At 41.3% G+C, this 24,880-nt stretch overlaps 2 protein-coding genes across 3 annotated transcripts; both read left to right on the forward strand.

Annotated features, from left to right (window-relative positions):
- Positions 1-2,239: 2,239 nt before the first annotated feature.
- LOC306960326 (myosin-9-like) lies at positions 2,240-18,313 on the forward strand. The gene is made up of 43 exons (XM_079552745.1): positions 2,240-2,445; positions 4,582-4,772; positions 4,859-4,999; positions 5,072-5,228; positions 5,324-5,351; positions 5,432-5,525; positions 5,820-5,840; positions 6,686-6,778; positions 6,867-6,930; positions 7,010-7,108; positions 7,195-7,338; positions 7,428-7,523; positions 7,589-7,665; positions 8,202-8,396; positions 9,004-9,177; positions 9,385-9,558; positions 9,766-9,880; positions 9,964-10,154; positions 10,234-10,355; positions 10,628-10,697; positions 10,841-11,001; positions 11,096-11,204; positions 11,281-11,412; positions 11,488-11,694; positions 11,772-11,909; positions 11,986-12,109; positions 12,180-12,351; positions 13,094-13,306; positions 13,384-13,528; positions 13,598-13,804; positions 14,218-14,322; positions 14,397-14,549; positions 15,566-15,814; positions 15,902-16,114; positions 16,218-16,430; positions 16,500-16,661; positions 16,736-16,864; positions 16,933-17,021; positions 17,109-17,232; positions 17,346-17,554; positions 17,628-17,736; positions 17,816-17,988; positions 18,081-18,313. The coding sequence occupies exons 2-43, from the start codon at positions 4,587-4,589 to the stop codon at positions 18,187-18,189; spliced, it is 5,886 nt and encodes a 1,961-aa protein (XP_079408871.1). The 5' UTR covers positions 2,240-2,445; positions 4,582-4,586; the 3' UTR covers positions 18,190-18,313.
- Positions 18,314-19,229: 916 nt separating this feature from the next.
- Positions 19,230-23,169, forward strand: LOC306961541 (mitochondrial glycine transporter B-like). Of its 2 annotated transcripts, XM_079554307.1 has the most exons (8): positions 19,230-19,497; positions 19,800-19,878; positions 21,240-21,364; positions 21,634-21,718; positions 21,793-21,972; positions 22,202-22,370; positions 22,442-22,605; positions 22,706-23,169. In XM_079554307.1, exons 2-8 carry the CDS (start codon positions 19,864-19,866, stop codon positions 22,826-22,828), a joined length of 861 nt encoding a protein of 286 aa, XP_079410433.1. In that variant the 5' UTR covers positions 19,230-19,497; positions 19,800-19,863; the 3' UTR covers positions 22,829-23,169. The 2 variants fall into 2 exon arrangements, with proteins under 2 accessions (XP_079410433.1, XP_079410432.1); XM_079554306.1 differs by lacking the exons at positions 19,230-19,497; positions 19,800-19,878 and adding an exon at positions 20,384-20,716.
- The last annotated feature ends 1,711 nt before the right edge of the window (positions 23,170-24,880 follow it).

The following is a 24,880-nucleotide window of genomic DNA, read 5'->3' on the forward strand; positions in this document are numbered from 1 at the left end:
TTCTTTTGTTTGTTTTTATTTGCTGTATTTTATCCCTCCCCTCCCCCAAAACCAAGTCTCATTTCAAATAGAATAAATGCCATTTTATTGTGAATACCTCAGGATTTTTTGGAGATAAAAACAATAAAGCACCTAAAAATCAAATAAACAAACATAAAAACCTAAAGACACGTGTCCTTGTGGTAACTTTAACTAAATGTTTCTCAAGTCGTGGCACATCCTCAAGGAAACCTACAAAGGAACTCCAAATGTAACTTGTCACACACTAAAGCTTCAGCTATGTCACATATTTTGTTTCTGTCCAGAGTTTTGTTTACTCTTTCCCAGTTTATAGAAACCTGGCATTGACATGTTAGAATATTCCTGTGTCACCGGAAAAAAAAAGATCTGTTTATGGAATAACATGATCACTCGGTATATTCAGGGGGTCACTGACCCCATTCTTTACCACATAATGTTGCTGAACCTACACATGAGTGAAGTTATCCCAGATCCAGGTACTGGCAGTGCATTTTATTATATAATGAAGATTGAAAAATAAATTAAAAATGGGTCAGAACTTTGCTAATGGTTGTGCCCTTTTAGCTTTCTATAGTTTTTCAAATCTATCTTTAAGGATCCCAATACCCAACAAAACACTCATTGCCACAAACTCCTGTTCTGTGTCTGCAGATGTCCTCATTTCTCCACATCAGTGTGCTCAAAGTGAGGAATACGACATGACTCACGACCGACTCACACATAACTGTTTCCTTTAAACTTGAAAACAATTTGCCAGAAATAATAAAAAAATATGTCGCTGAAAGGGTTTCACCTTTATGTCTCGCACCTCTGTCTGCAGTTTGGTGCATTGCCCACCCAATTCACGGACATGACATGACTTGACATGACTGCAACTCTCTACACCAGCGCTGCTGTAACTACTGTACTCTCTTCCTAAAGCCAGGGATTTCCAGTCAGTAGCTCCAAAGGTTACTACATTGTCTTTGGAAGCTCAGTGAGGCAATTGTCACAAATGTGTTGGTGAGAGTTCATGTAGTCACAAATACAGATAAATGAAAAGACAACACAAGGAACACATGCTGCAAACATCTAATTAGAATAAGGCATTAGGATGAAGCTAAATATGTGAGTGTGTGTTGGAATCCTTGCTACAAACTATGCAGGTTGTTCTCCCTAAAGTATAGCTCTCTGCAGTTTTTATTAGCAAAAAGTTGCTCACAGTTAGCCCTCTAAGCCATGGGAAGTCCATTATTGTAGATTACTATTATTGCCTACTCTTTGTTCTGAAGTGAGCAGCAATTTGTAACACAGTTGAGTTGCATAACAGCAAACTCTTGCCTGTGGCTGCCAATACAGAAATACTGAGAGATATGTGTCAGTTGTACACAGGACGCACACTGAAATGTCAAGAAGGCTTTTGGTGACATCCCAGGACAAACATATTTATAGAGGCGGAAACACGAGCTTGTGTCTAACAAGTTTGTTCTCATTCTTACAAAGCAGTAAACATGACATTTACACTGTTCTTATAGTTGCTGTGAAGCGTCTGTGCGCATATGTGATCTTGAAGGGACAGGCGGGGTTTATTAGGCCTAACTTCTCTAACTTTGATGTGGGACAAATGTGGCACTGCCGCAGGATGGCAGGGATTTCAGTAATGACTGGGTTTACAAAGAAACTGAACGGTAGCGCAGAGCTCAACAATGGGCCACACCCCTGGCCTAGTCTTTCACACTTTTCCCCTTTTTATACGTATCCTCTCTCTGACCATATAAGGTTAGAAAATATAAAAAGCTCATTGGCTGAAGAGTTGCAGGTAGATGTTTGGCCTGTTGGGACGATGTGCCGCCGTGGCCACACCCTCTAGTTGCATTTTTTTTGTTCTTCAATAGACCTTTTGCTGAACATAAAAACAAACAGTGCCCTTCAAGTAAACATAAACAATTACTGGATACTGCTCTATTCAACAGTCAAAACTGCACTGCAACACAAAACAAATCAAGGCATTTGGCCCATCTTTCTGCATCATTTTTTATATGTCGAACTGTCAATATCCTATCGACTTTTTCAAGTGTAATCCTCAAATAAAAGTGTTGATAAAAGCAGCCTGCATTGCTGAACGTGATTTCTCCGTGGATTCCCTGAACGCAGTGCATGGGGGGGATGAGAAAGAGGGAGGGGGGAGGAGAGCTCACCTGCAAAAAGTATAATGGGCGGATCTAAGCGGGGAAGACTGTCCTGACTGAGCCCCGCAGAGCAGCAGCTTGGACCTGGGCGAGAGAGAAGGGTGAACGCGGGAGAAGAGGCTGCTGCAGCAAAAGACAAACTTCCCCCGGAGCCTACAAGTCCCTGAGCGGATTGTGTTGTTGTTGTTCTGGGATTAATCAAGGTGGTGCGTCGAGGAGGACCATACTCACCACCGCAGTGCCTGTGGCTGAACAGGTGAGCGCGTTTTCAGAGGAAGATTGGGATGTTTAGCATTACACACGGAAATGTGGTGTTTTTTTAGGCAAAGGCGCTGACATTTTCATAAATAAAAAATAAAATAAGATCAAATGCTGGGCTACAAAACGCAAACATCAACCAACCTGGCCGAATTTGACCAATTATCTGGACCAGACCCCTTTAAATCTGCGCATGCTCTTTCTCCGCTGCAAACTTTTTTAACCTGTTTACTTGGCAATTCAGTAAATGCAAGTTGAAACCGTGCTAAAAGTAGCCTATTATTTGATGACTGCAGAGACACAGTGTAGACCAGCTTCTATAGGCCTACACAACAGATAAAGATTCTTCATCAAAGCCTACATTGAAAATGAATTGTATCCTGTTCACTTGTTGTTTCCTTTTGTGTGTGCGTGTGTGTGTGTTTGTGTGTGTCTGTGTGTAAGTTAATTTGACAGGTATTAACTTTTCATGATGCACACACCCATCCTTTTCTGCAGTGCAGCGTGCCTATACCCTGAGGATACGGAAATAACTTTGACAACTGGACAAGATTTAGGCCCAACAGCAGCAGATATGAAGTTGTCAAGGCAAAATCTTACACCACAACTATGACCCACAATGACTAAACAAAGCACATTGCTGCCACATGCAGGTGCTTTGGGTCGTTCTTCCAGATATGCTTACTTCTTGTACCTGTCAAGCAACAAAACTCCCCTTCAGTAACCTCAAAATTTGCATTTGGCTCATGCAGGCCAGTTCTTCTTTATTGGCGTGTGATCAATGCCTGCAGCAGGTGGCAGGGCCAGTGTCAGAGGTCTGCATAAAGCTGGGATTGACAGGGAGCCAACATCAGGCGTGTGCACTCATTAGAGCTTTAGAGGCATTTTAAATTGCATCATAATTCAAATTTGATCGCAAGCGTCGCAAATGGAGAGCGCTATGTCTGGATGGGCTTCAGCATCGTCAGCGCAAAACCAATAATGACTTCTCAAATAAATACTAAGATGTGGCAAACTCGAATGGGAAAAGAGGACATGATATTATAGTAATCAACACTGTTTTGTGTGATGTGGCATACATCTCCTCCTGCATGCACAGTATCATCCTCTTACATTTAGCCTAACAATGTAAAGCACACAGCCACGAGCCGTATTTCATTATTGCAAATGGAGGAGATGTTGAAATGTGTTGAAGCAAAAGAGTGTGTGTAATTTCCTGAGGAAGTTGGCCCAAGCACCAGCTCCAGTCAAACCACATGAACCCATGTGAAAATCATGTGAAGATCCCTTTTCTGCTTGTGTCTTCTTTTCATGTTTTTCTAAAGGCGAACCTGTATTGTTATGAATATATAGAAGTGAGAGCAGTGTTCCTCTTAAGTGCTGGCGCAGGTCACGGTGAGCACATAATGAACTTAAGACAGGCACAGGTGACACCTGTTTATAGAGAGAGTGATCCCCTTATCCCTCTCTCTATAAACACACTCAATCTGATGCCTCTATGTGTAAATATGCTTTGGTCTCACTTACAGCTATGCTACCGGCTAGAGATCTAGGCCTTTGCTGTTGTTAGTGCTCATCCAGGGCTGATAAAAAGTGCCTCTGTGCACCTCTGGGTGTGGCAGGCCAATAATGACATTTCTGTTTTGCCCAGACATGCTCCTGACATTCTTTCAGCTTGTATCTGGAGCAGAGGACCCCCTATACTAGAGCACTTATGTGCTTCATGCATGTCCTTAAGAGGAATGCTCAACCTTTATTATGCCCTATGGAATTTCTATTGGACTCCCCTGACCAGTAATTGGTTCAACAAACTGTGGAGGAAGGCTGCCCAAATTACAGCTTTTGGACGAAGGTGAAAGCCTGGTTTAATACAGTGAAGCGTGATATTTGTTTCATTTGTTATTTGCAATAGCATGACAGTTCTGTTATTCTGGTATGTATAAAGTGTAAAATGATGCGGTCACATTCTGCGCCTGAATAAACCACAGGTTGAGCTTGATTGGTGCTAGTTGTCACAGTGCAGACCAATACAAGTTTAACTAAAAACTAAAACCTCAAATATCTGCTCCCAAACGTTATGAATATTTTGTAATAATGGTTTTCATAGTTTGGTTTTGTAATTTTGTTTTTAAAGAAAAAATGTCAGACGCAGACAAGTTCCTGTATGGAGACCGCAGTGGGGTCAACAACCCCCTGGCCCAGGCGGACTGGGCCACCAAAAAACTGGTGTGGATCCCATCTGAGAAGCTGGGCTTCGAGGCTGGCTCTCTCAAAGAGGAGAAAGGAGAGGAGTGCCTTGTTGAGCTTGTTGACTCTGGCAAAAAGGTAAAGCAAAGGGATTATTTAGTTTTCAGTATATATGCTGATATTGTGTCTCATACGTTGTTGTTTTTTCTGTGAACGTTATGAAGATCAAAGTTAACAAAGATGACATCCAGAAGATGAACCCCCCCAAATTCAATAAGGTGGAGGATATGGCAGAGCTGACCTGTCTGAATGAGGCGTCTGTGCTGCACAACATCAAAGAGCGATACTACTCTGGCCTCATCTATGTGAGTTTATGAAAATATGTTTTTCAGAATTTGACCATGAAGGCTCCTAATATGTATGTTTTTTTCCACCAGACCTACTCTGGTCTCTTCTGTGTAGTAGTCAACCCATACAAGTACCTGCCCATCTACACTGACGAGATCGTGAACATGTACAAGGGCAAGAAGAGGCACGAGATGCCCCCTCATATTTATGCCATCACAGACAATGCCTACCGCAGCATGATGCAGGGTACCACTCACTTCCACCACATATCACTCACTATATGCTACGCTTAATTTTCAATGTACTGTTAAAGTTATTTCTCCTTTGTTCTTGTCCTCAAGACCGCGAGGATCAGTCAATTCTTTGCACGTAAGTTTAATTTTTAATTTTTTTCCAAGAATCCTAAAATAACATTTATTTATTTTATTCATTCATTCATTCTTACATAGTGGGGAATCTGGAGCAGGAAAAACTGAAAACACAAAAAAAGTAATTCAGTACCTGGCCCATGTTGCATCTTCATCCAAATCTAAGAAAGAACAGGTATGTTAAGTATTGGTTAAAAAAAAAAAGCAGTTTTATTTAGACTGTGATTAGTGAAAAGTTGTTGACTCATCATGTTTTATGTAATGGAGCTATTGCAGTGAGCTACTCCAAATTCTTACTTCATGTCTCAACTCGCATATCTGCAGCGTCTGGTAGATCACTGCAGATGTGTGGACACAGTCACTGCATGCATCATTGTTTTAAGATGACTTCTTGGATCATCAATGGACTAAAGATTATTTCTGAAGTGACATAATGTGCATTTACTTGATTTGTGTACCCCTTTTCCAGGCCCATGCAGTTTTGACACATGTGAGTGTTTAATTTCTTTGAATACATACAGCACACATACGCATGTTTCTCTACTAACAAGAGCGATGGAACAGATACATAAAGTATCACCGCATTCTGTTCTAACACACATTTAAAACCATAATCAAAACGAGACTCCTTTGTACTTCAGTTCAGATGAGATTAATCAGTGTCTAAAAATAAATGACAAGGCTGTACTTTTTTCTTCAAACAAATGTTTTTTCCATGGACTGTTGTGTATCAAACCTACTAACCCTGTAACCTCTCAGACCTCTGCAAACATGCACTGAAAAGCCTATGACTTTTACAGCAGTCCATGTATCAATCTTCTGATATATGAAATGTTAAGGCTCTTGGACAAAATGTATATTGTGAACTGAATCATCATTTCATCACAAAGCTAATGGCAGTGTGGTCTCAAAAATGTTATACTTCCCAAATAGTTTAGCCCTGATGCAGAAAAGAGTGCAATTTACCCAACAGCTCTCTGTCACTGTGGGGCGTGGTCATTGTTCTGACTATCATTCAATTGCTTCCTTTGGGGCTTGCTAACCCACCTGTGTGTCGACTTGTTTTACCTGCATGGATATGGATGACTTTACAGCACTGCTGCTGCGTGAATAGGCTTGCTGCGGTAATGTGTGTGGAATGCTCATCATAGTGTATGCAGTTCTTTGTTTGATTGGGCACTGATAAGATGACCCAAGGCTAGTCTTTTGAGTGCACTAATTTATGCTCATGGCTTCTGGACGCAGTTGATCTAACCTGTTTAACAGCATAATAGCGTTGTGTATGTATGGCTTGAACTGAAGCGTGGTTAGTTCACTCAATGTTCTCTGCTATAGGGAGAACTGGAGAAACAGCTGCTGCAAGCAAACCCTATTCTGGAAGCATTTGGTAACGCCAAGACCGTCAAGAATGACAACTCTTCACGATTTGTATGAGTATTATACGTACACAAATACAGCATATAGAAAAATGTATTGAACTGTAGAGCTGCACCCTAACAAACGTAATCACTTTTAGGGGAAATTCATTCGGATCAACTTTGATGTCACTGGATACATTGTCGGAGCCAACATCGAAACTTGTATCCCTCTGAAATGCTATATTTTTGTTTTTTTTGCTTGAGTTTGTCTGTTATGTTCAATCCTTGACTGAAATGTTAGATTTGCTGGAGAAGTCTCGAGCCGTCAGACAGGCTAAAGAGGAACGGAGCTTCCACATCTTCTACTACATGCTCACAGGAGCCGGGGAAAAGATGCGCTGTGAGAATATTTCACTAAATTCTGATAAAGACATGCCTGTAAAAAGACTTGATTGACCTGTTTTCTCGCCTTCCTGACTCCATCAGCTGAATTGTGCCTTGAGGATTACAGCAAATACCGCTTCCTGTCCAATGGCAACATGACTATTCCAGGTCAACAGGACAAAGACATGTTCAATGAAACCATGGAGGCGTTTCAGATCATGGGCGTCCCGGAGGAGGAGAGAATAGGTCTTGTTTTTGTTCATACAACTATTGCATTTAAACTGTAATTTTTTTTATTTTATTTTTCATAAAGGATTTTTTTTTTTGTCGTTTAGGTCTGCTGAAAGTAATATCTGCTGTTCTGCAGCTGGGAAATATGACCTTCAAGAAAGAGCGTCACTCAGACCAGGCCTCGATGCCTGACGATACCGGTATAGCATTCACATCACAACATTTATGGATTTAAAAAGTGTGACGCCTGTTTTCCTCCTCACAGCTGCTCAGAAAGTTTGTCACCTTCTTGGCATTAATGTGACTGACTTCTCTCGAGCCATTTTGTCTCCACGAATCAAGGTTTATCACCCGCCTCTTCTACCACACGCAATAGCTCACAGTTGTGCTCAAAAGTTTACAAACCCTGCCAGAATTTTTTTTGGTATATGCATAATAGTATTTAAGACACACAGTATTTTTTCAGTCATAGTTAGTGTTTGTGTGAAGCCATTTGTGGTGAAAAATGGAGTTTGGTCTTTTAAATCATAATGAAAAAGAAAAACGACCCTGATCCAAAGTTTACAGACCCTCCATCGATGACAGCTTGGAGTCTTTTGTGGTAGTCGTGGAGAAGGTTCTGTGTATAATCTAATGATGAAGCGGCACTTTCCTCTTGATCATAAACTTTTGATCAGGGTCATTTTGGTACTTTTTTCATTATGATTTAAAAAAAGAGCTAACTCAGTTGTTTCACAATAAATGGATTCACACAACCATTAACAATGAGTGGAAAAAAACTTTGTTATCTTTCTTATTCTTTCGGGGTAAGTGAACTTTTGAGCACAACTGTAGCTCTTTTCTATCAAACCTGACCATTTACCTGTGATGCTTTTCAGGTTGGCAGAGACTATGTGCAGAAAGCCCAGACTCAGGAGCAGGCTGAGTTTGCAGTGGAGGCTCTGGCCAAAGCCTCTTACGAGAGGATGTTTCGGTGGTTAGTGATGAGGATCAACAAAGCTCTGGACAAGACCAAGAGACAGGGAGCATCTTTCATTGGTATCCTCGACATCGCTGGATTTGAGATCTTTGAGGTAAAACTTATCCCTCGGGACCCAAAAGTGGGTCACAGAACCATTTTCAATTGGTTGCCAGAAGTGAATGTTGATCATATAATGTACATCACACATAAACTTACTGTTCACATAGTTTTAGATTTGCTTGAAAGAGAAAGTAAAAGCTTATTTACCCTTGGCCTTACCAATACTTAAAGTAAAAAGAAGAAATTATATATATATAATATAATTTTTTTTCTTGCTACTGCCAAATGAACAATTTACCCACTCGCATCTCGTGCATATCCTCTATTACATACTGTAAAAATGGGTCAACTGTTAGTCTTTATTGAGGCTGGCTTCTGATTGTTTGTGTATTTATTTATTTCAAACTTGCAATTAACCGATTGTACTGAGTTCTCATGGGAACAGATAAAACAAAAACACAAAAAATAAATGTAATGTTACAATCAATTTTCATGCATGATGCTATAACAGTTGAGAACCAATGGCTACTTTGTTTCATTCTGACATTGAGTAAAGTGGTACTAAAAGACTGACATGGCTTGGTACATCATTGGATATAATGTATAACTGATGCTCCTACTGCAGTGATGGCATGAACCTTTTACTCTTTCTCCATCAGTTGAACTCGTTCGAGCAGCTGTGTATAAACTACACCAATGAGAAGCTGCAGCAGCTGTTCAACCACACCATGTTCATCCTGGAGCAGGAGGAGTACCAGCGCGAGGGCATCGAGTGGAGCTTCATCGACTTCGGCCTGGACCTGCAGCCCTGCATCGACCTCATCGAGAAACCAGTAATTTTTCCTGCGTTTACTTTACGCTCATTCACTGTACACTCTATGTTTGCCCTTATTTGGGCATGATGCTGCAGATGATTGTTGTGTAAGGCGTCTGGAGAAAGCAGATGTTACTGCAGGTTTAGGCATGCTGTGTCAGTATGAGTGGGTGTTAAGACGCCCACATTGACCTGTGTTGATCTGCTGCCTCTTCTTTCCCTGAAGGCTGGGCCACCAGGCATCTTGGCTCTGCTCGATGAGGAGTGCTGGTTTCCCAAAGCCACAGACAAGACCTTTGTGGAGAAGTTGGTGCAGGAGCAGGGCACGCACCCTAAATTTCAGAAACCCAAGAAACTCAAGGATGAATCTGACTTCTGCGTCTTTCACTATGCTGGAAAGGTCAATTTTATTTCCAAAGCATTTATTGTGCATAAAATAATACAGGCAATGTCTGATGACATAAAATTATTTTGTTTTGTGTCTGCGTACATTGGTGTATGAATGGGTGAGTGGATCCAAAGCGCTTTGAGTGCCTAATGTAGGTGGAAAAGCGCTATATAAGTTGAGACCATTTACCATTTATTACTGTTGTGATTTGTGGGGCAGGTTGACTACAAAGCGGATGCGTGGTTGATGAAAAACATGGATCCCTTGAATGAGTGTGTAGCCACTTTGCTGAATCAGTCCACTGACAAATTCACTTCTGACCTGTGGAGAGACAGTAAGAACATCATTCCAGTGTCCCCATTATTGCATGTGTTTAATTTGAATGAATATTGATCATTCTTGTTTCCTCTCACACAGTGGATCGTATTGTCGGCTTGGATAAGGTTGCAGGAATGTCAGACTCTATGCACGGTGCATTCAAAACACGCAGGGGCATGTTTCGCACTGTGGGCCAGTTGTACAAGGAGCAGCTGAGTAATCTGATGACAACACTGAGGAACACTAACCCCAACTTTGTCCGATGCATCATCCCCAACCACGAGAAAAAAGTACAAATAATGTGTTCAAAGCAGATATATATATATTAAACAATTTGGTCATTTACTTCATGCCTCTGATTATTACCAGGCAGGAAAACTGGAGCCTCACTTGGTTTTGGACCAGCTGCGCTGCAATGGAGTCCTGGAGGGGATCCGAATCTGCAGACAGGGCTTCCCCAACCGCATCGTCTTCCAGGAGTTCAGACAGAGGTAACAAGTGAAAAATAAAACACACATTTGACGTGAAAGTCAATGAAAGTTAATTCAGTTCTTGTATATCCTGACAAAGACCAGTTTGGCTGAAACACATTGGTGTCCCGGTTTGCAATAAAGGACTTTTAATCATCAAATTCATCACTTTGCTCAGATTACATTCATTAGGGCCGCTGGCTTTTTAAAAAAAAATTATTTCTTTTTAAACGGTGTGACCAAGAATAAACCATCGAATAGGAAAAGGATTATTGCTCTTCTGTATCTTTCAGGTATGAAATCCTCACACCTAATGCAATTCCAAAAGGCTTCATGGATGGGAAGCAGGCGTGTGTACTGATGGTGTGTACTCAGCTATTCATTATAGCTACTGTATTTTTGATTTAATTATAACAAGCTTAATTGTGTATGTTTTTTAAGAGCAATATAATCTGTGTGTGTCACACTTGCATAACAGTGACATAGGCATAATATATTTCTCTTAGATTAAAGCTCTAGAGCTGGACCCCAATCTGTACCGCATCGGTCAGAGTAAAGTGTTTTTCCGAGCTGGAGTCCTGGCCCATCTCGAGGAGGAGCGAGACTTGAAGATCACTGATGTCATCATCAGTTTTCAGGCCTGGTGCAGAGGATACGTGGCTCGCAAGTATGTTGGTCAATTCAACTGACATTTAATTTAAAAAATATATTGATCAGTGATTGGTCTATTTAAAATGTTTTTTTTTTTGTTTTTTTTAAAGAGCTTTTGCCAAAAGACAACAACAGCTTACAGCAATGAAAGTTATCCAAAGAAACTGTGCGGCTTATCTAAAACTCAGAAACTGGCAATGGTGGAGGCTCTTCACGAAGGTACAAAACCATCAATGCTTGAGTACATGTTATTCGTTTATAATCCTCCTAATGTATGGCACTCATTTCTGCGCAGGTGAAGCCTTTGCTGCAGGTGTCCCGGCAGGAAGAGGAGATGCTGGCTAAAGAAGATGAGCTGATTAAAATAAAGGAGAGACAGGCCCAGGCAGAGCAGCTGGTAGGGGAGCTGGAGGCCAAGCAGAAGCAGGTATGGTCTCCACTGTCTCTTAGTTTCCCATGAGAACTAACATAATATGTAATTGTTTGGACCTTTCTCTCACAGCTGGGCGCTGAGAAGTTGGCGCTTCAGGAGCAGCTCCAGGCTGAAACAGAGCTGTGTGCAGAGGCTGAGGAGATGAGGTCTCGTTTAGCCACAAGGAAACAGGAGCTGGAGGACATCCTGCATGATCTGGAGTCCCGCCTGGAGGAGGAAGAGGAGAGGGTCACACAACTGCACACAGAGAGGAAGAAGATGCAGCTGAACATCAATGTCCGTGAAGTTCAAGATACCAGACTGGCCCTGACAACACTTTCAACAATGTAATGCTTATCTCTGTACTTTTTCAGGAATTGGAGCAGCAGCTGGATGAGGAGGAGGCGGTCAGGCAGAAGCTGCAGATGGAAAAGATGACCACAGATGCCAAACTGAAGAAGGTGGAGGAAGACGTCATGGTGCTCGATGACCAGAACAACAAACTTGTCAAGGTCTGATTTAGATCTTGTTGATAACCTTATTCGTAATTTACTTTATTTAGTAACATGTTCACCTTTGAACTTTCAGGAAAAGAAACAGTTAGAGGAGCGTATCTCAGAGTTTACAACCAACTTAGCTGAAGAAGAGGAGAAATCTAAAAGTTTGCAAAAGCTCAAGAATAAACATGAAGCTATGATTACAGATTTGGAAGGTTCGTCTTTACCTCTTTGGAAAGAGTTAAAGATTTCATTTTTTTTTATCTAACTTCTTTTTTTTCTTAGATCGTCTTCGAAAGGAAGAGAAACAGCGCCAGGAACTGGAGAAGAATCGTCGCAAGTTGGAGGGAGATTCCACTGACCTCCTTGACCAGATTGCCGACTTGCAGGCTCAGATCGCCGAGCTCCGGGATCAGCTCGCCAAGAAAGAGGAGGAACTGCTAGCTGCACTGTCCAGGTAATTCATGTAGTTTTATTATAGTATGTTGTTCTTGGGATGTCGTAAGTAAGTGCTTTATTTGTCATTGTTCAACCGTAAAACCGAAATAGTGTTCAGGTGTTAGTCCTGAGCCGCAGCCACTGAGCCGCGCAGCCACTGTGAGTCAACCTGTCCAGAATGTTAGGGAAAACTGTAGCGCCTTCAGTGCTCCTCTGAAACGATGCTGCGCCTCCTGGGTTTGTCCCTGTTTCAGGGCGTGGTGTCCTGCGCTGGTCAGCTCCTCCTCCTGAACAGCTCCCTCCGCTCCACAACACTCTTTCACCATTTTCTGGGAAGAGCTTAGCAGTTAATCTGTTTCATTCTCCAGCGAACGTCCTTTAGCCAGAACACTAAAGCAGGGATGGAGGGCATGTATGGCCTAGCTGTGTGTCCGGATACCTCCTTGCTTGTCCCTTTTTTGTTTCCTGTAGCGCCTCTTGTGACGCCTCCACTGTGCTGTCGGTTTCTTGGGGCCTCTTCAGTGTTTCAGAAGAAGACATTTGTAGGTCTCAAATGTCTTTAGCTCAAATGCTAGCTGTTTATTTTTAAAAAGCAGCTTTCTTCAGGACCTTTATGGACTCTCTGATGTGTTTTTGTGGGAGGGAAAAAATGCAGCTGTACCAAGACAGAGGGAGGTTGCTGCTTATTTACACATCACCATGACCCTGTGAACAGTTTATGTGTAAGTCAAATGTTTTAATACTTCACTTTTTGTTTTCAGGGTTGAGGAAGAGGCTGCAGCCAAGAACACAGCCCAGAAGAAGATTCGAGAGCTGGAGGCGCAGATCTCTGAGCTGCAGGAGGACCTGGAGCTGGAGCGTCAGGCACGATCCAAAGCTGAGAAACAGCGGCGCGACCTCGGAGAGGAACTTGAGGCTCTAAAGACTGAGCTGGAGGACACGCTGGACTCCACCGCAGCTCAGCAGGAACTCAGGTCGCATCTGCTCTGGCTTTTTATATTACAGCTAAAATGATAAACAAGACTAAATATTATTTTCTGTTCATGTCCAGGTCCAAACGAGAGACTGAGGTTACCCAGCTCAAAAAAACATTGGAGGAAGAAGCAAAACTCCATGAGCAACAGATGGCGGAGATGAGACATAAACACAATCAGACATTTGACGAGCTCAATGAACAGTTGGAACAGGCCAAAAGGGTAATGACCAGATTTCTGATTCTTGCAAAATCATAGACAGTAGTAATTATGTCATGTATGCTCCTGCAGAATAAAGTGTCAGTCGAGAAAACCAAGCAGGCGCTGGAGAGTGAGTGGAATGAACTGCAGATCGAGTTGAAGAATCTGACTCAAAGTAAAGGAGACTCTGAACATCGTCGCAAAAAGGCAGAGGCCCAGGTCCAAGAGCTTCAGATCAAATTTGGAGAGAGTGAGAAACAAAGGAACGACATGTCTGACAAAATGGGCAAGATGCAGGTACAGTATGAGCGTAATGGGTTGTGCTCACAATGTTTGAGTTATGCTTGTAATGTTGCTCCCCCCATAGACTAAATGGAGGGTCTAAGGTCCTCCCTTGGTTATACAATCAGTCAATTTATAGTATAGTTATTTGGGTTTGTTGTGCGCAATAGTTTCTGGAGAAAACACTGAACTTAATGCCCAATTTCGTTTCATATAGATTGGCCCAGTATTACACAGCTATTCACTTGACCATTAACTTAAACTCAGTCAAAAGCTCTGCATTTCATCAGTTAAAACCATAGACACATAGACTTCTGACCCATCTTCCGCCTTATATTATAATGTAGGCTCTTGAATGTTAGGAAGTTGATCTGTATGTTTATTGTCAAATACTGAAGCACCTCTTAAACTGTATTATTTCTTTCTAGTCTGAGCTGGACAATTCAAATACCCTCTTGTCAGAAGCGGAAGGAAAGAACATAAAATACAGTAATAATGTGTCTTCACTGGAGTCCCAGCTTCAAGATGCACAGGTGCAAAGAACATTGCTAGAATTTCTTATCACCCTTTTCAAAACATTTCCAATTAATCGTGGTTACTCTTTTAGGAGCTCCTTCAAGAAGAGACCCGTCAGAAGCTGTCTCTGACGACTAAGCTCAGACAAATGGAGGATGAGCAGAACGGTTTAAGGGAAATGCTTGAGGAGGAGGAGGAGAGCAAGAGAAATGTGGAGAAGCAAGTATCCACTCTGCAGGCACAGGTTTGTTGTATCACAGTCCTCCTAAAGCAACAATGTGGAATATTTCAGGTTATGTTGCTGTGTCACAAGAGCACATGAGCTGACGTAAACTCCAAATGTAAACAAACGTCTGCCTCTGTTACAAAGGAAAGGTAAGAACAATCAGGAAAGACTTGTGCAGGCCCCCACAAAGGTCAGTCAGTGTCCTGGAAGCCATTCATAAGCAAATGTTTGCTTTACAACCTCTGAAACTCTGAGCCAGAGACAACTTGTACTCTGAGATCCAGACAGAGGTCAAGATTACATCCCTGGAAAAAACAAATCAAACAGATGCAAGACTGCAATGAATACTTGGATAATTGAAGCTGTAGGTACAAATCTACAGCTCCCTTTTTCAAATCTTTTACTAGATTTGGAAAAGAGCGCAGATGGATCAGACCATGGTAAATACCTCCTACACGAGTTCTCCAACTTGATAAGAATGGATGGCTCAAAGGAGATGGGGCCCATCAATGGCTTGCAACAAAGCCTTTATACAAGAGATCTAGTTTCATGACTTCACTGACTGGTGCCAGTTAATGGGTTGCCACCTTGTGCGGGCACCAGGAGATCTTTTTCTCCAGCATCTTGCTTTATTTTTTATAATCAAAAGGTGCTAGGACCTGACAGTTATCAGATAAAATACCTAAAATCTTCTCCAAAAAACATGTTAACACTGTTATATATGAGTAAAAAGAGTGGTGCGCACTGAATGGGTGCTGCTGCCGGATGATCTCTCACATCGAATGCAATTTCTCCATCTGTGAGATCAATAAAGTATCATCTTATCTTATCTTAAAGGGGCAATCCAGAGAGAAGCGGCAAAAACACTGAAAACTAACTTCCAAAACCTGACAAAAGCCAAATGACAAAAGAGCAGCAATTATTGACCAAAGTTTGCACAAAAACAAGAAATCCTGCTGTGGTTAGCTTTCTATATTTAGTGTTATATACATGTTAGATACAAACCACACTCAAATATTTATTTGTGCATTTAGCTGGCAGATGTGAAGAAGAAACTTGACCTGGAGGCTTCATCCCTGGAGGGGGCTGAAGAGGGACGCAAGAAACTCCAGCGAGAGATGGACAGTTTAATGCTACAGCTGGAGGAGAAGACAGCAGCTTATGACAAACTGGAAAAGACAAGGCACCGCCTGCAACAAGAGCTGGAGGACCAGATGGCAGACCAGGACAACCTGAGGCAGATTGTGTCTAACCTGGAGAGGAAGCAGAAGAAGTTTGATCAGGTTTGTACTGCTTGTGATGCTATAGTTTTGAATGTTGCTTGTTTAATTTTTAATGCTGCTTGTTCTAAACACTATCCATTCTTGAAGATGCTGGCAGAAGAGAAGACCATCTCCACTCAATATGCTGAGGAGCGGGACAAGGCCGAGGCTGAGGCCAGGGAGAAGGAGACCCGAGCGCTGAATTTAGCCCATGAGCTGGAGACCTTGACTGATGCGAAAGATGAGCTGGAACGAACCAACAAGACTCTCAAAGCTGAGATGGAGGATTTGGTCTCCTCCAAGGATGATGTTGGCAAGAGTGTAAGAAAAGAACCGCTTGTACCTTCTCACATATGCTAATATCTTTTTAGACCTAAAGTTATACAATTATACATTACTTTAATAATTATTATTACTACTATAGGTTCATGAGCTGGAGCGATCTAAACGGACCATGGAGCAGCAGCTCGAGGAGATGCGGATGCAGCTGGAGGAGCTGGAGGACGAGCTTCAGGCAACTGAAGATGCCAAGCTGCGTCTGGAAGTGAACATGCAGGCCATGAAGGCCCAGTTTGACAGAGACCTACAGGCCAGAGACGAGCAAGGAGAGGAGAGAAGGAAACAACTTGTCAAACAGGTAAAATAAAAATGAAACCAATGCTTTTGCAGGTACAACGTAACATAATATTTGTATTTTATTATTTAGGTGCGTGAGATGGAGGTGGAGCTAGAGGAGGAGCGTCGTCAGCGTAGCCAAGCTCTTTCATCCAAAAAGAAACTGGAGATGGACTTGGCAGACATGGAAAATCAGATAGACACCGTCAATAAAGCAAGAGATGAGGCTCTTAAACAGCTTAAAAAACTGCAGGTACAGTAAACCAGCAATTTATTTACATAATAAGGATTTCAAGGTTACACAGTATTTTATATTGCCATCTTCAGGCTCAAATGAAAGAACAGATGAGAGAATTGGATGAACTGCGTTTTGCCAGAGATGAAGCGGTGACTTCAGCCAAAGAGACTGAAAAGAAACTGAAGACCATGGAGTCAGATGCCTTACAATTCCAAGAGGTATGTTACTTCTGACAATCATGTGCCTACTCCACAACACGGTAAACATAATGTTTTCTTCACTGTAGGACTTGGCAACAGCAGAGAGAATGAAAAGACAGGTTCAGACTGAAAGGGATGAGCTGCAAGAAGAGATCAACAGCGCCAACACAAAGAAGTATGAGCCAGTAACATCCTCCTTTTACAATGACACTGAGAAGGAGAAGACTGAATTTCTCTCTATAATGTTTTACTATATTTCCAGTTCCTCTTTGACTGATGAAAAGAGACGTCTGGAGGGTCGCATTGCGCAACTTGAAGAGGAGCTGGAGGAGGAGCAGCTCAACACTGAGATGGTTAATGATCGCATGAAGAGGTCCACGCTGCAGGTACATGCCATGCTGTTCAACCACTGAGCACAGGCAGAACATTTTTTCCCTCATTTGTAAGTATGAAGATGTTGTGTGCACTATTATTTAAATAAGTTCCTTTGTTTCCTTAGGCTGAGCAGTTGACCACAGAACTCTCCTCAGAGCGCAGTAATTCTCAGCGCATTGAGGGGGCCCGCTCTCAGCTTGATCGCCAAAACAAGGAGCTGAAGCTGAAGCTGCAGGAGCTCGAAGGAGCCATCAAATCTAAATACAAGTCAAGCATCGCAACCCTAGAGGCAAAGATCATTCAGCTGGAGGAACAACTCGATATTGAATCCAAGTAAGTACTTTTTACAGCAAACTGCAAAAAATATCATAGCCTGTAATAACGTTTCATTTGCTGTTTACTTCAGGGAGCGTCAGCAGGCCTCACGTCTGGCCAGGCGTACAGAAAAGAAACTGAAAGAAGCGCTGTTGCAGATTGATGATGAAAGGCGCAACACCGAGCAACAAAAAGATCAGGTTACATTTAAAATCAGATTCATACTAATTTCACTATACTGTTTGTTTCTAGTATTTACTAAAAGCATTTTTGCCTCAGTTGGATAAGACAAACAGTCGGATGCGGCAGCTCAAGCGGCAGTTGGAGGAGTCAGAGGAGGAGGTCACTCGAGCCAATGCTTACCGCAGGAAACTGCAGAGAGAGCTTGATGATGCCACAGAGTCAGCAGATTCCATGAACCGAGAAGTGAGCAGTCTGAAGAGCAAGCTCAGGTAAAACATATGCTTAACTAGTACTTTACATTTACTGGTTATTGTACATATCGGAAAAATGTTTACTTTTTGTTTTGTAATTTTTTTTAAAGGCGTGGAGACCTGACTTTTAATTTGCGGCGTACCACAAATCGCTCAGGATTTGACAGTGATGAAGAGCTGGATGTGCAGGCAGAGACGCCGGAGCCTGCAGCAGAGTAAACTCCATGGAGAGATGTTTTCTTGGCCATAGTAATGAATTATCCTGTAAATGCAGATGGCATGAAACGTGTCTCCAAAGGAATTAAGCCTCTTTTCACCTTTTTAACAGAATCTTTAAAGCATATTTTTTGTCTTATAACCTTTGAATCCAAGCAAACTACTGTTTTCTGACACATGCCTTCCTTAACTTTCCCTTTGTAATGACAGAGGGGACCAAACAAATACACAAAATTGCAATGTCCCTCAGGTTAAAGAAAAACACTTCTCCCCAAGCACTGGTCATCTGGGTTTAATGGGTTTTTGTTATTTGCTTTGTCCACAAATCTCCATATTAATCTGCATGTTCTATTGCCTCACAAAGCACACTGTCAGATATGGACACTAATGGCATACACTTTGAATGCCACCACAAAGATGTATTGGGGGGAGTTCAGTTTTGCACATTACCTGCTGTATTTCTCTTTTACTGGTTCCTTGTATGCATTGCAAGTCTGCACTGTCACATTTACATTTTTCTAATGTCAATATCCAAAACAATGTTTCTTTAGATGCCTTTTTGTTTGTTTTGACCATTCTATATTTTATGCCTTAAGTAAAAAATAAATACATTTGCATATTTTGTTTGTGTGGTGAAATGTGTGGTTTTTTTAAATGGCTTAAGCATTTAGCTAAACTGAAAAAAATAAAATAAAATCATGTGCAAGTCATCACCATAACCTTTCTACAGTGACCTCTTGTGGCCAGTGAAAGTATCACTACAACTATTCACGTGTGCAAAGTTTGTCGTTATTAATCCCCTGTTGCTGTGAATCCGCACGTCAGTGTTTGGGGTTCATTTGTGTCATGAGTCTGTCTTGTTGGCGAGTTTAGACTCGATCTTTGGCCGTTCACGAGGCTCCAGTCTGCGGTCTCTGATCTCGATAAGGTCAACACTGGCTAACACCGGGTAGCATCTAATGCTACAGGAGTTGGGACTACGTCCATGGGACTGGCTAGTTAATATTGGGGTTTAATGTTTTTTTTTAGCAACATACTGAAAGGCGCTGGCTTATAGTTGGCCAACCCTTTTGTTTTACTTTTTTTAAATATACAATTTAAGCGCCTTATTATGGGAAAATTTGATACAGAATTGTAACTTTAACTGGAACAAGCTTGTGTTGAAACGTCAGCACCAACAGTTCCTGACCTAGCTTACATTTATTAGCTCGTTACACCCGTGTCTGAACTGGAGACGATGGGGGATCTGAAAGACTGGAGTATACACATTATTTTTGCGTTTCTTTGTGGGCGCATCGTCGCTTGAGCTTGGTAAGTGAAGCCAAATGCAGCATTAGCTACGCTAAGCTAGTTTAAGCTAGCTTCTAAAGGGTAAGTTTATGTCATGTCATGATCATTGATACTGTCAATGGTCATGATGCATGGCCATCATGTGATCATTTCTTAAAATACAGCTAATGTACCCAATAACTCAATGCGCATTTGTTAGCACCATACTAACACTAAACATATCTGATAGACAGTCATGCGTGCTTCTGTTGTGGGGATGACCTCTCCAGTCCTGCACTTCACCAGAACAGCTGGCCCTCACAGGTCTGATTTTGTGACCACAGGGAGAACCGGAGTGTTGTAAACACGGCAGCAGCCGAGGACACCGGGGGATCACGGAGGTCGAGGATGGAGCTGGCGGCGGTGAGTGCATCTGTAGGACCCGTCACTGTGCACGGTGTAACTGCACAAACATATTACCATAGACATGCAGGGCATCTTCCTGTTGACCTCAGACTTTGTCCGATGGTTACACATCAGTAAATGTCCTGATTGACCTGAGCACCTGGATTGCAGATTGATATTGTTAGCTGTTTATTGCTTCAATGTTGACACATTCAGTAAACAGAGCAGATGGATATTTCCAGGTATTAATATAATTTCCTGTTTCGTTTACATCTGAAGATTGTTCTCATGTTTGATCAAATCAGCACTCTTTAGAAGGACCTGTAAGGCGACTGGTGTTATTCTTGCAATAATAATGTAATAACATGTTTTTGTTTTGGTCAGTCACCCAGGAAAGACTGGCTGATTTATAAATGTGTATTACTTATTAACTTTACATAACTTTACCCTTTTCTTCGGGGTATATTTACACAGATGTACTCTTCACGTGCATAACACATGACTCATACCAATGACAAAGATGCGGTTTAATAGGGGGGAAGAGAGGGCCTTTCCTCTCATTGGGCTGGATACAGATGTATGTGTATGTGTCTGTGTCTGAAAGATAAAGATAGAAACCATAGAAAAATGTAGCCTGGATTAAGCCTGTGCCTTGGCTTCAAAATGGGGGGAGGAGGACGTAAGCAGGAGCATGTCATTGTGGGTAGGCAGTAGAGAACTGAGGGGTAGCGTGTCTGCAATAGACGTTTATTGGGTGAAATGCTGTGCATAATGGCTGTATTAAAGCTAGAGTGATGTGGATAATGACAAAATGCAGGAAAAGCCAGATTCTGCGTGCCAAAACAGCGATACAAAGGTAAGAGGACATGTCCAGTGTGTAACATGTGGAAGCAGCACTACTGATTTTGGTTATTGCTTGTTGATTACCTTTTTTGGTATTTGTAGTTAATTGTGACATTTGAAACATGGACATTTTTGTCTTTCGATCTCGCTGTGGTTTGTCCATGAGGTATGAAGCTGCTGACAGTATTTGCTCTCAGCATGACACGTTTCAGCAGCCTCTGTGCACTGGCTGTCGCTGCACATCTCCATCACTGGACTGTGGTGGAATCCAGCCTCTTGTGTTGTCTTGCAGTCACATTTACCTATCTAATTCAGTTCTATGTGTTATATTGATTCATATTTTGTGATAAGATTTTCCAGCTGGATAGAAATACCATCAAACCAATTAAAATGTAACAATTTGCATAATAGTTGTTTGTTATTTCCTATCTGTGTTGATTTTCTGACATTGTTTAGTACTCCTTTTGTTTGTTCTTATTTTCCACTGTTGGTGTCTTGCCTCTGACCCTCTTTTTTTTTTCTTTTTTTGCCTTCAGGCTCATCCCGCTCTCAAAGCCTTTATGTGTGGCTCACTCAGTGGCACCTGCTCGACACTGCTCTTCCAGCCTTTAGATTTGGTCAAGACCCGGCTACAGACACTACAGAAAAATGCCAAACCGGGGTGTGTATTTTACAAGAATGATGAGAATACATATTTGTAACATTTAGAGCCTCACAGAATATTTCCATTGCATAATATGTGTTTTTCTTTCAAGAATGATCATTACAGTATATTCAAGCAATATTGTGTATGGATTAAGCATTTAGTCTGACACTTGTATTTAGTAAGGACTGGGACACATCAAGCACACAAATCACAGTTACTTTGTTTCTTGTGATGCATGATACTCTAATAATAATAATATGTTTTATGTCATCTTTTTGTTTTAGTGCTCCTAAAGTGGGAATGTTTTCAGTTTTGGTTCAAGTCATTAGAACAGAAAAATTCCTTAGTCTTTGGAAAGGAGTTTCTCCAGTAAGTTTCATTGCTTAATAGTAAATATGTAATAATTGGCGATGTAAGTGTATAATTCTAAAACTTCCTTACAGTCATTTGTCCGCTGCATTCCTGGTGTCGGCATCTACTTCAGCACTTTTTATTCACTAAAGCAGCACTTCTTCCACGAGCGAGCGCCCAACGCAGGGGAGGCTGTTCTTCTCGGGGCAGGGGCTCGAACTGTGGCTGGGATCAGCATGCTTCCTTTCACAGTCGTCAAGGCTCGCTTTGAGGTGAGTTACAGACCATGTATGTGAAAAATATTGAACCAAAGTGTGAGGAAAAAATACAACTTATTCTTGTTGTAATATGTGGTCTATGTGGTCAGTAAAGCAATCCATCTGAGTATCCAATGCTTTTCTGTCTTTTAGTATGTCTCTGTGTCCGCACTTACCTCCTCTTTACCTGACCAGGGAGCGATCAAACAGATGTTATATTGTAACAGCATCGTGTTTCTTTCAGAGTGGCTGCTATAACTATATAAGTGTGGTGGGGGCGCTGAAGAGCATGTATCAGACAGAGGGAGTCCGATCTCTTTTTTCGGGACTAACTGCGACTCTTCTCAGAGACGCTCCTTTTTCCGGCATCTATGTCATGTTCTATAGTCAGACTAAGAAGTCCCTGCCACAAGGTACGAGTTGAGCCGGATTTCCTCTGATCATATAGAGGTTTAGTCTGATTTCTGTTGTTTTTTTGTCACAGAAGTGGCCTCAGCCCCTTATGCACCGCTGGTTAACTTTGGCTGTGGGGTTGTTGCCGGAGTCATGGCATCACTGGTGACACAACCTGCGGATGTCGTCAAGACACATATTCAAGTCAGCCCATCCCACTGGCGCACAGTAGATGCTATCCAATACATTTACACTGTGAGGACCATTTAAAGCTCTTTCTGCATCAGATCAGAATGAAGTGTGTGATGCAGACTGTAAATGTAGTAACTCTTGTATATCCGTTTTTTTTTTTAAGGAAAATGGATTGCGGGGCTTTTTCCGTGGAGCTGTTCCCAGGTCCCTGAGACGCACTCTAATGGCCGCCATGGCTTGGACTGTCTATGAACAGCTCATGGCTAAAATGGGTCTCAAATCCTGAAGAGAGAAAATGGGCCACTGTTTGTCTTAAGCTGAGTGTAAAATATATTTTATTTTTTATCAATAAAGGCCTTGTTTAGAGGAAGGGGCTGCGCTAATGTGAAGTCCTAGACAGAGCTGTATAACAAATATAATGTCAGAGAAGGACAGGTCGTTTTGTGTGTATGTATGTGCCAATGTTTGCATGTCTGTTAGTGAAAATGTGAAATGAATGTTGTCTGTAACGCCTTTCACTCTTGTGTTAGTCTTTGATCAAAGTGATGTTCTCTGCTGTGAGTCATTCTTTGTAACCTCCAAACTTTGTGACTCTTTGTAGTTTGTCTGTGGAGCTTGCCAAAATTAATGCATAGCAGCAGTTTGGCACATCCAAAAGCGATGTTGTTAGAAGCAGGTCTGCACAGACAATCATTCTGCTGCACTAAGGAAATACACAACTAATCTTCACAAGGACATTTGTTAGTTTTTTCTTCAAATAATATATGTTGCTGGTTATTGGTTCAAATAAGGCTTAAAATGTTATAATTGATTAGTTAACTGCAAACGTTTAGACAGGTGTACTCCAATAATATGTCTGTGTAGGCTCTCAGTCATCTAGGAGTTTTCCATTGTAATAGAGACATTGAAATATCATCAACTGAACATGGTTGATTTTCGCTTCTGTCTTCAGAGTGAGAAAGAGAAGTTTCTGAAGGTAGAATCAGCCCAATCCAGTTGACAATGTTTGAAAATCTCTACTACTCTTACTATATTTAAATCAGTGGCATCAGTGAGGCCTTTTCTCATTGAAATTCAAAGTATTTATGAAGTGTACCTTTGTAAATATTTTTGTAAATATTTGCCAAAAGAGTTTATTTTTGTGTGTGTGAAGTGTGTCCTTTTCTGTGGATACTTAAAGGTTACAGTCTATGGAACATTTTTACTGTTCCCCCGAGGATAACATTATTAAACACTTGAATTATGTGTAGTATCAGAAATACCTTTATTTATATATATATATATATATATATATATATATATATATATATATATATATATATTATATATATATATATATTAGATATATTGTTTAGAATATCAGTGTTTCTGCTGTGGAACAGATGTTGTCACTGACAATTCCGGTAAACCACTCGTGTTGATATTTGCCACGACTCTATTTTATATGGTCAGTTTAATTCATTAAAAATGTGGTCTGTGCTTGTATTTTCCCAAGCGTGCGTCACTGTATTTGACAGGGTCAAAATATGCTACTTTTGATATATTTGTCAATGTGTTGTTGAGTTGTTGATATTAATTAAAAGAGTATTTTGGTTAAAACACCTGGATTTACATTGTTTGAATTGACATTCTTACTGATATTCACGTGACTGTAGTGTTTTGGTGTTGGTCCTGGTGAAGTGATTTCTCTCATCAACCAGTCGTCCAGACAGACAAACACTGTCTGGTTTTACTTTTTTCCTGATCCTTTTTAGAAAAGGTTCCACCCCAGATGGGACTCGAACCCACAATCCCTGGCTTAGGAGGCCAGTGCCTTATCCATTAGGCCACTGGGGCGCATCAAAAATGGGTCATAACAGTTTTTATCATATAAAAGGAGGATATGTGCAACCTGTTAGATTTTTCTTTTATCATTAAGTATCATTAAGGTTTAATAAAGCAACTTGCGAACAAATCCGCTGCGACGTCTTTGCACTGAATGTAACCATTCGCAGAGGAAGATGTTGCTAGGCAACAGCGAACAAACCACTGAAGCAAGCTAACTGAATTTAGAGAAAGACGTTTCCGTTACGTGCATAAAACTTTGTTAGCCTCCAAAATAAAACTCGGTCTAAATCAGAATTAGTCAAAAAAGCTTTTTTTGTTTAGCAGTGAACAGGTATATGGCGTACGCCAGATAATATATGATAAAACATCCATTTAAGTTGTGATTTGAGTATATTCTACGTCATGTAAAAATACTTACACTAGGAAGATGGATCAAAATATATTTCTCCATGCATGTAGATGTCTTTCTGTCTTTCAAACTTTATTTTGAAAATAATTTTACGGAAACGTT

Source organism: Gobius niger, assembly GCF_951799975.1.
Source record: "Gobius niger genome assembly, chromosome: 3".
Taxonomy (NCBI): Eukaryota; Metazoa; Chordata; class Actinopteri; order Gobiiformes; family Gobiidae; genus Gobius; species Gobius niger.

Bases quoted from the DNA above. Each gene is read 5' to 3' on its own strand.
- LOC306960326 (XM_079552745.1), top strand. From the start codon at position 4,587: ATGTCAGACGCAGACAAGTTCCTGTATGGAGACCGCAGTGGGGTCAAC. The intron at 13,307-13,383 runs GTCGCATCTGCT...GTTCATGTCCAG, and splicing joins GCAGCTCAGCAGGAACTCAG to GTCCAAACGAGAGACTGAGG. The intron at 14,550-15,565 runs GTTTGTTGTATC...TTGTGCATTTAG, and splicing joins TATCCACTCTGCAGGCACAG to CTGGCAGATGTGAAGAAGAA.
- LOC306961541 (XM_079554306.1), top strand. From the start codon at position 20,672: ATGCAGGAAAAGCCAGATTCTGCGTGCCAAAACAGCGATACAAAG. The intron at 20,717-21,239 runs GTAAGAGGACAT...TTTTGCCTTCAG, and splicing joins GCCAAAACAGCGATACAAAG to GCTCATCCCGCTCTCAAAGC. The intron at 21,365-21,633 runs GTGTGTATTTTA...TTTTTGTTTTAG, and splicing joins CAGAAAAATGCCAAACCGGG to TGCTCCTAAAGTGGGAATGT.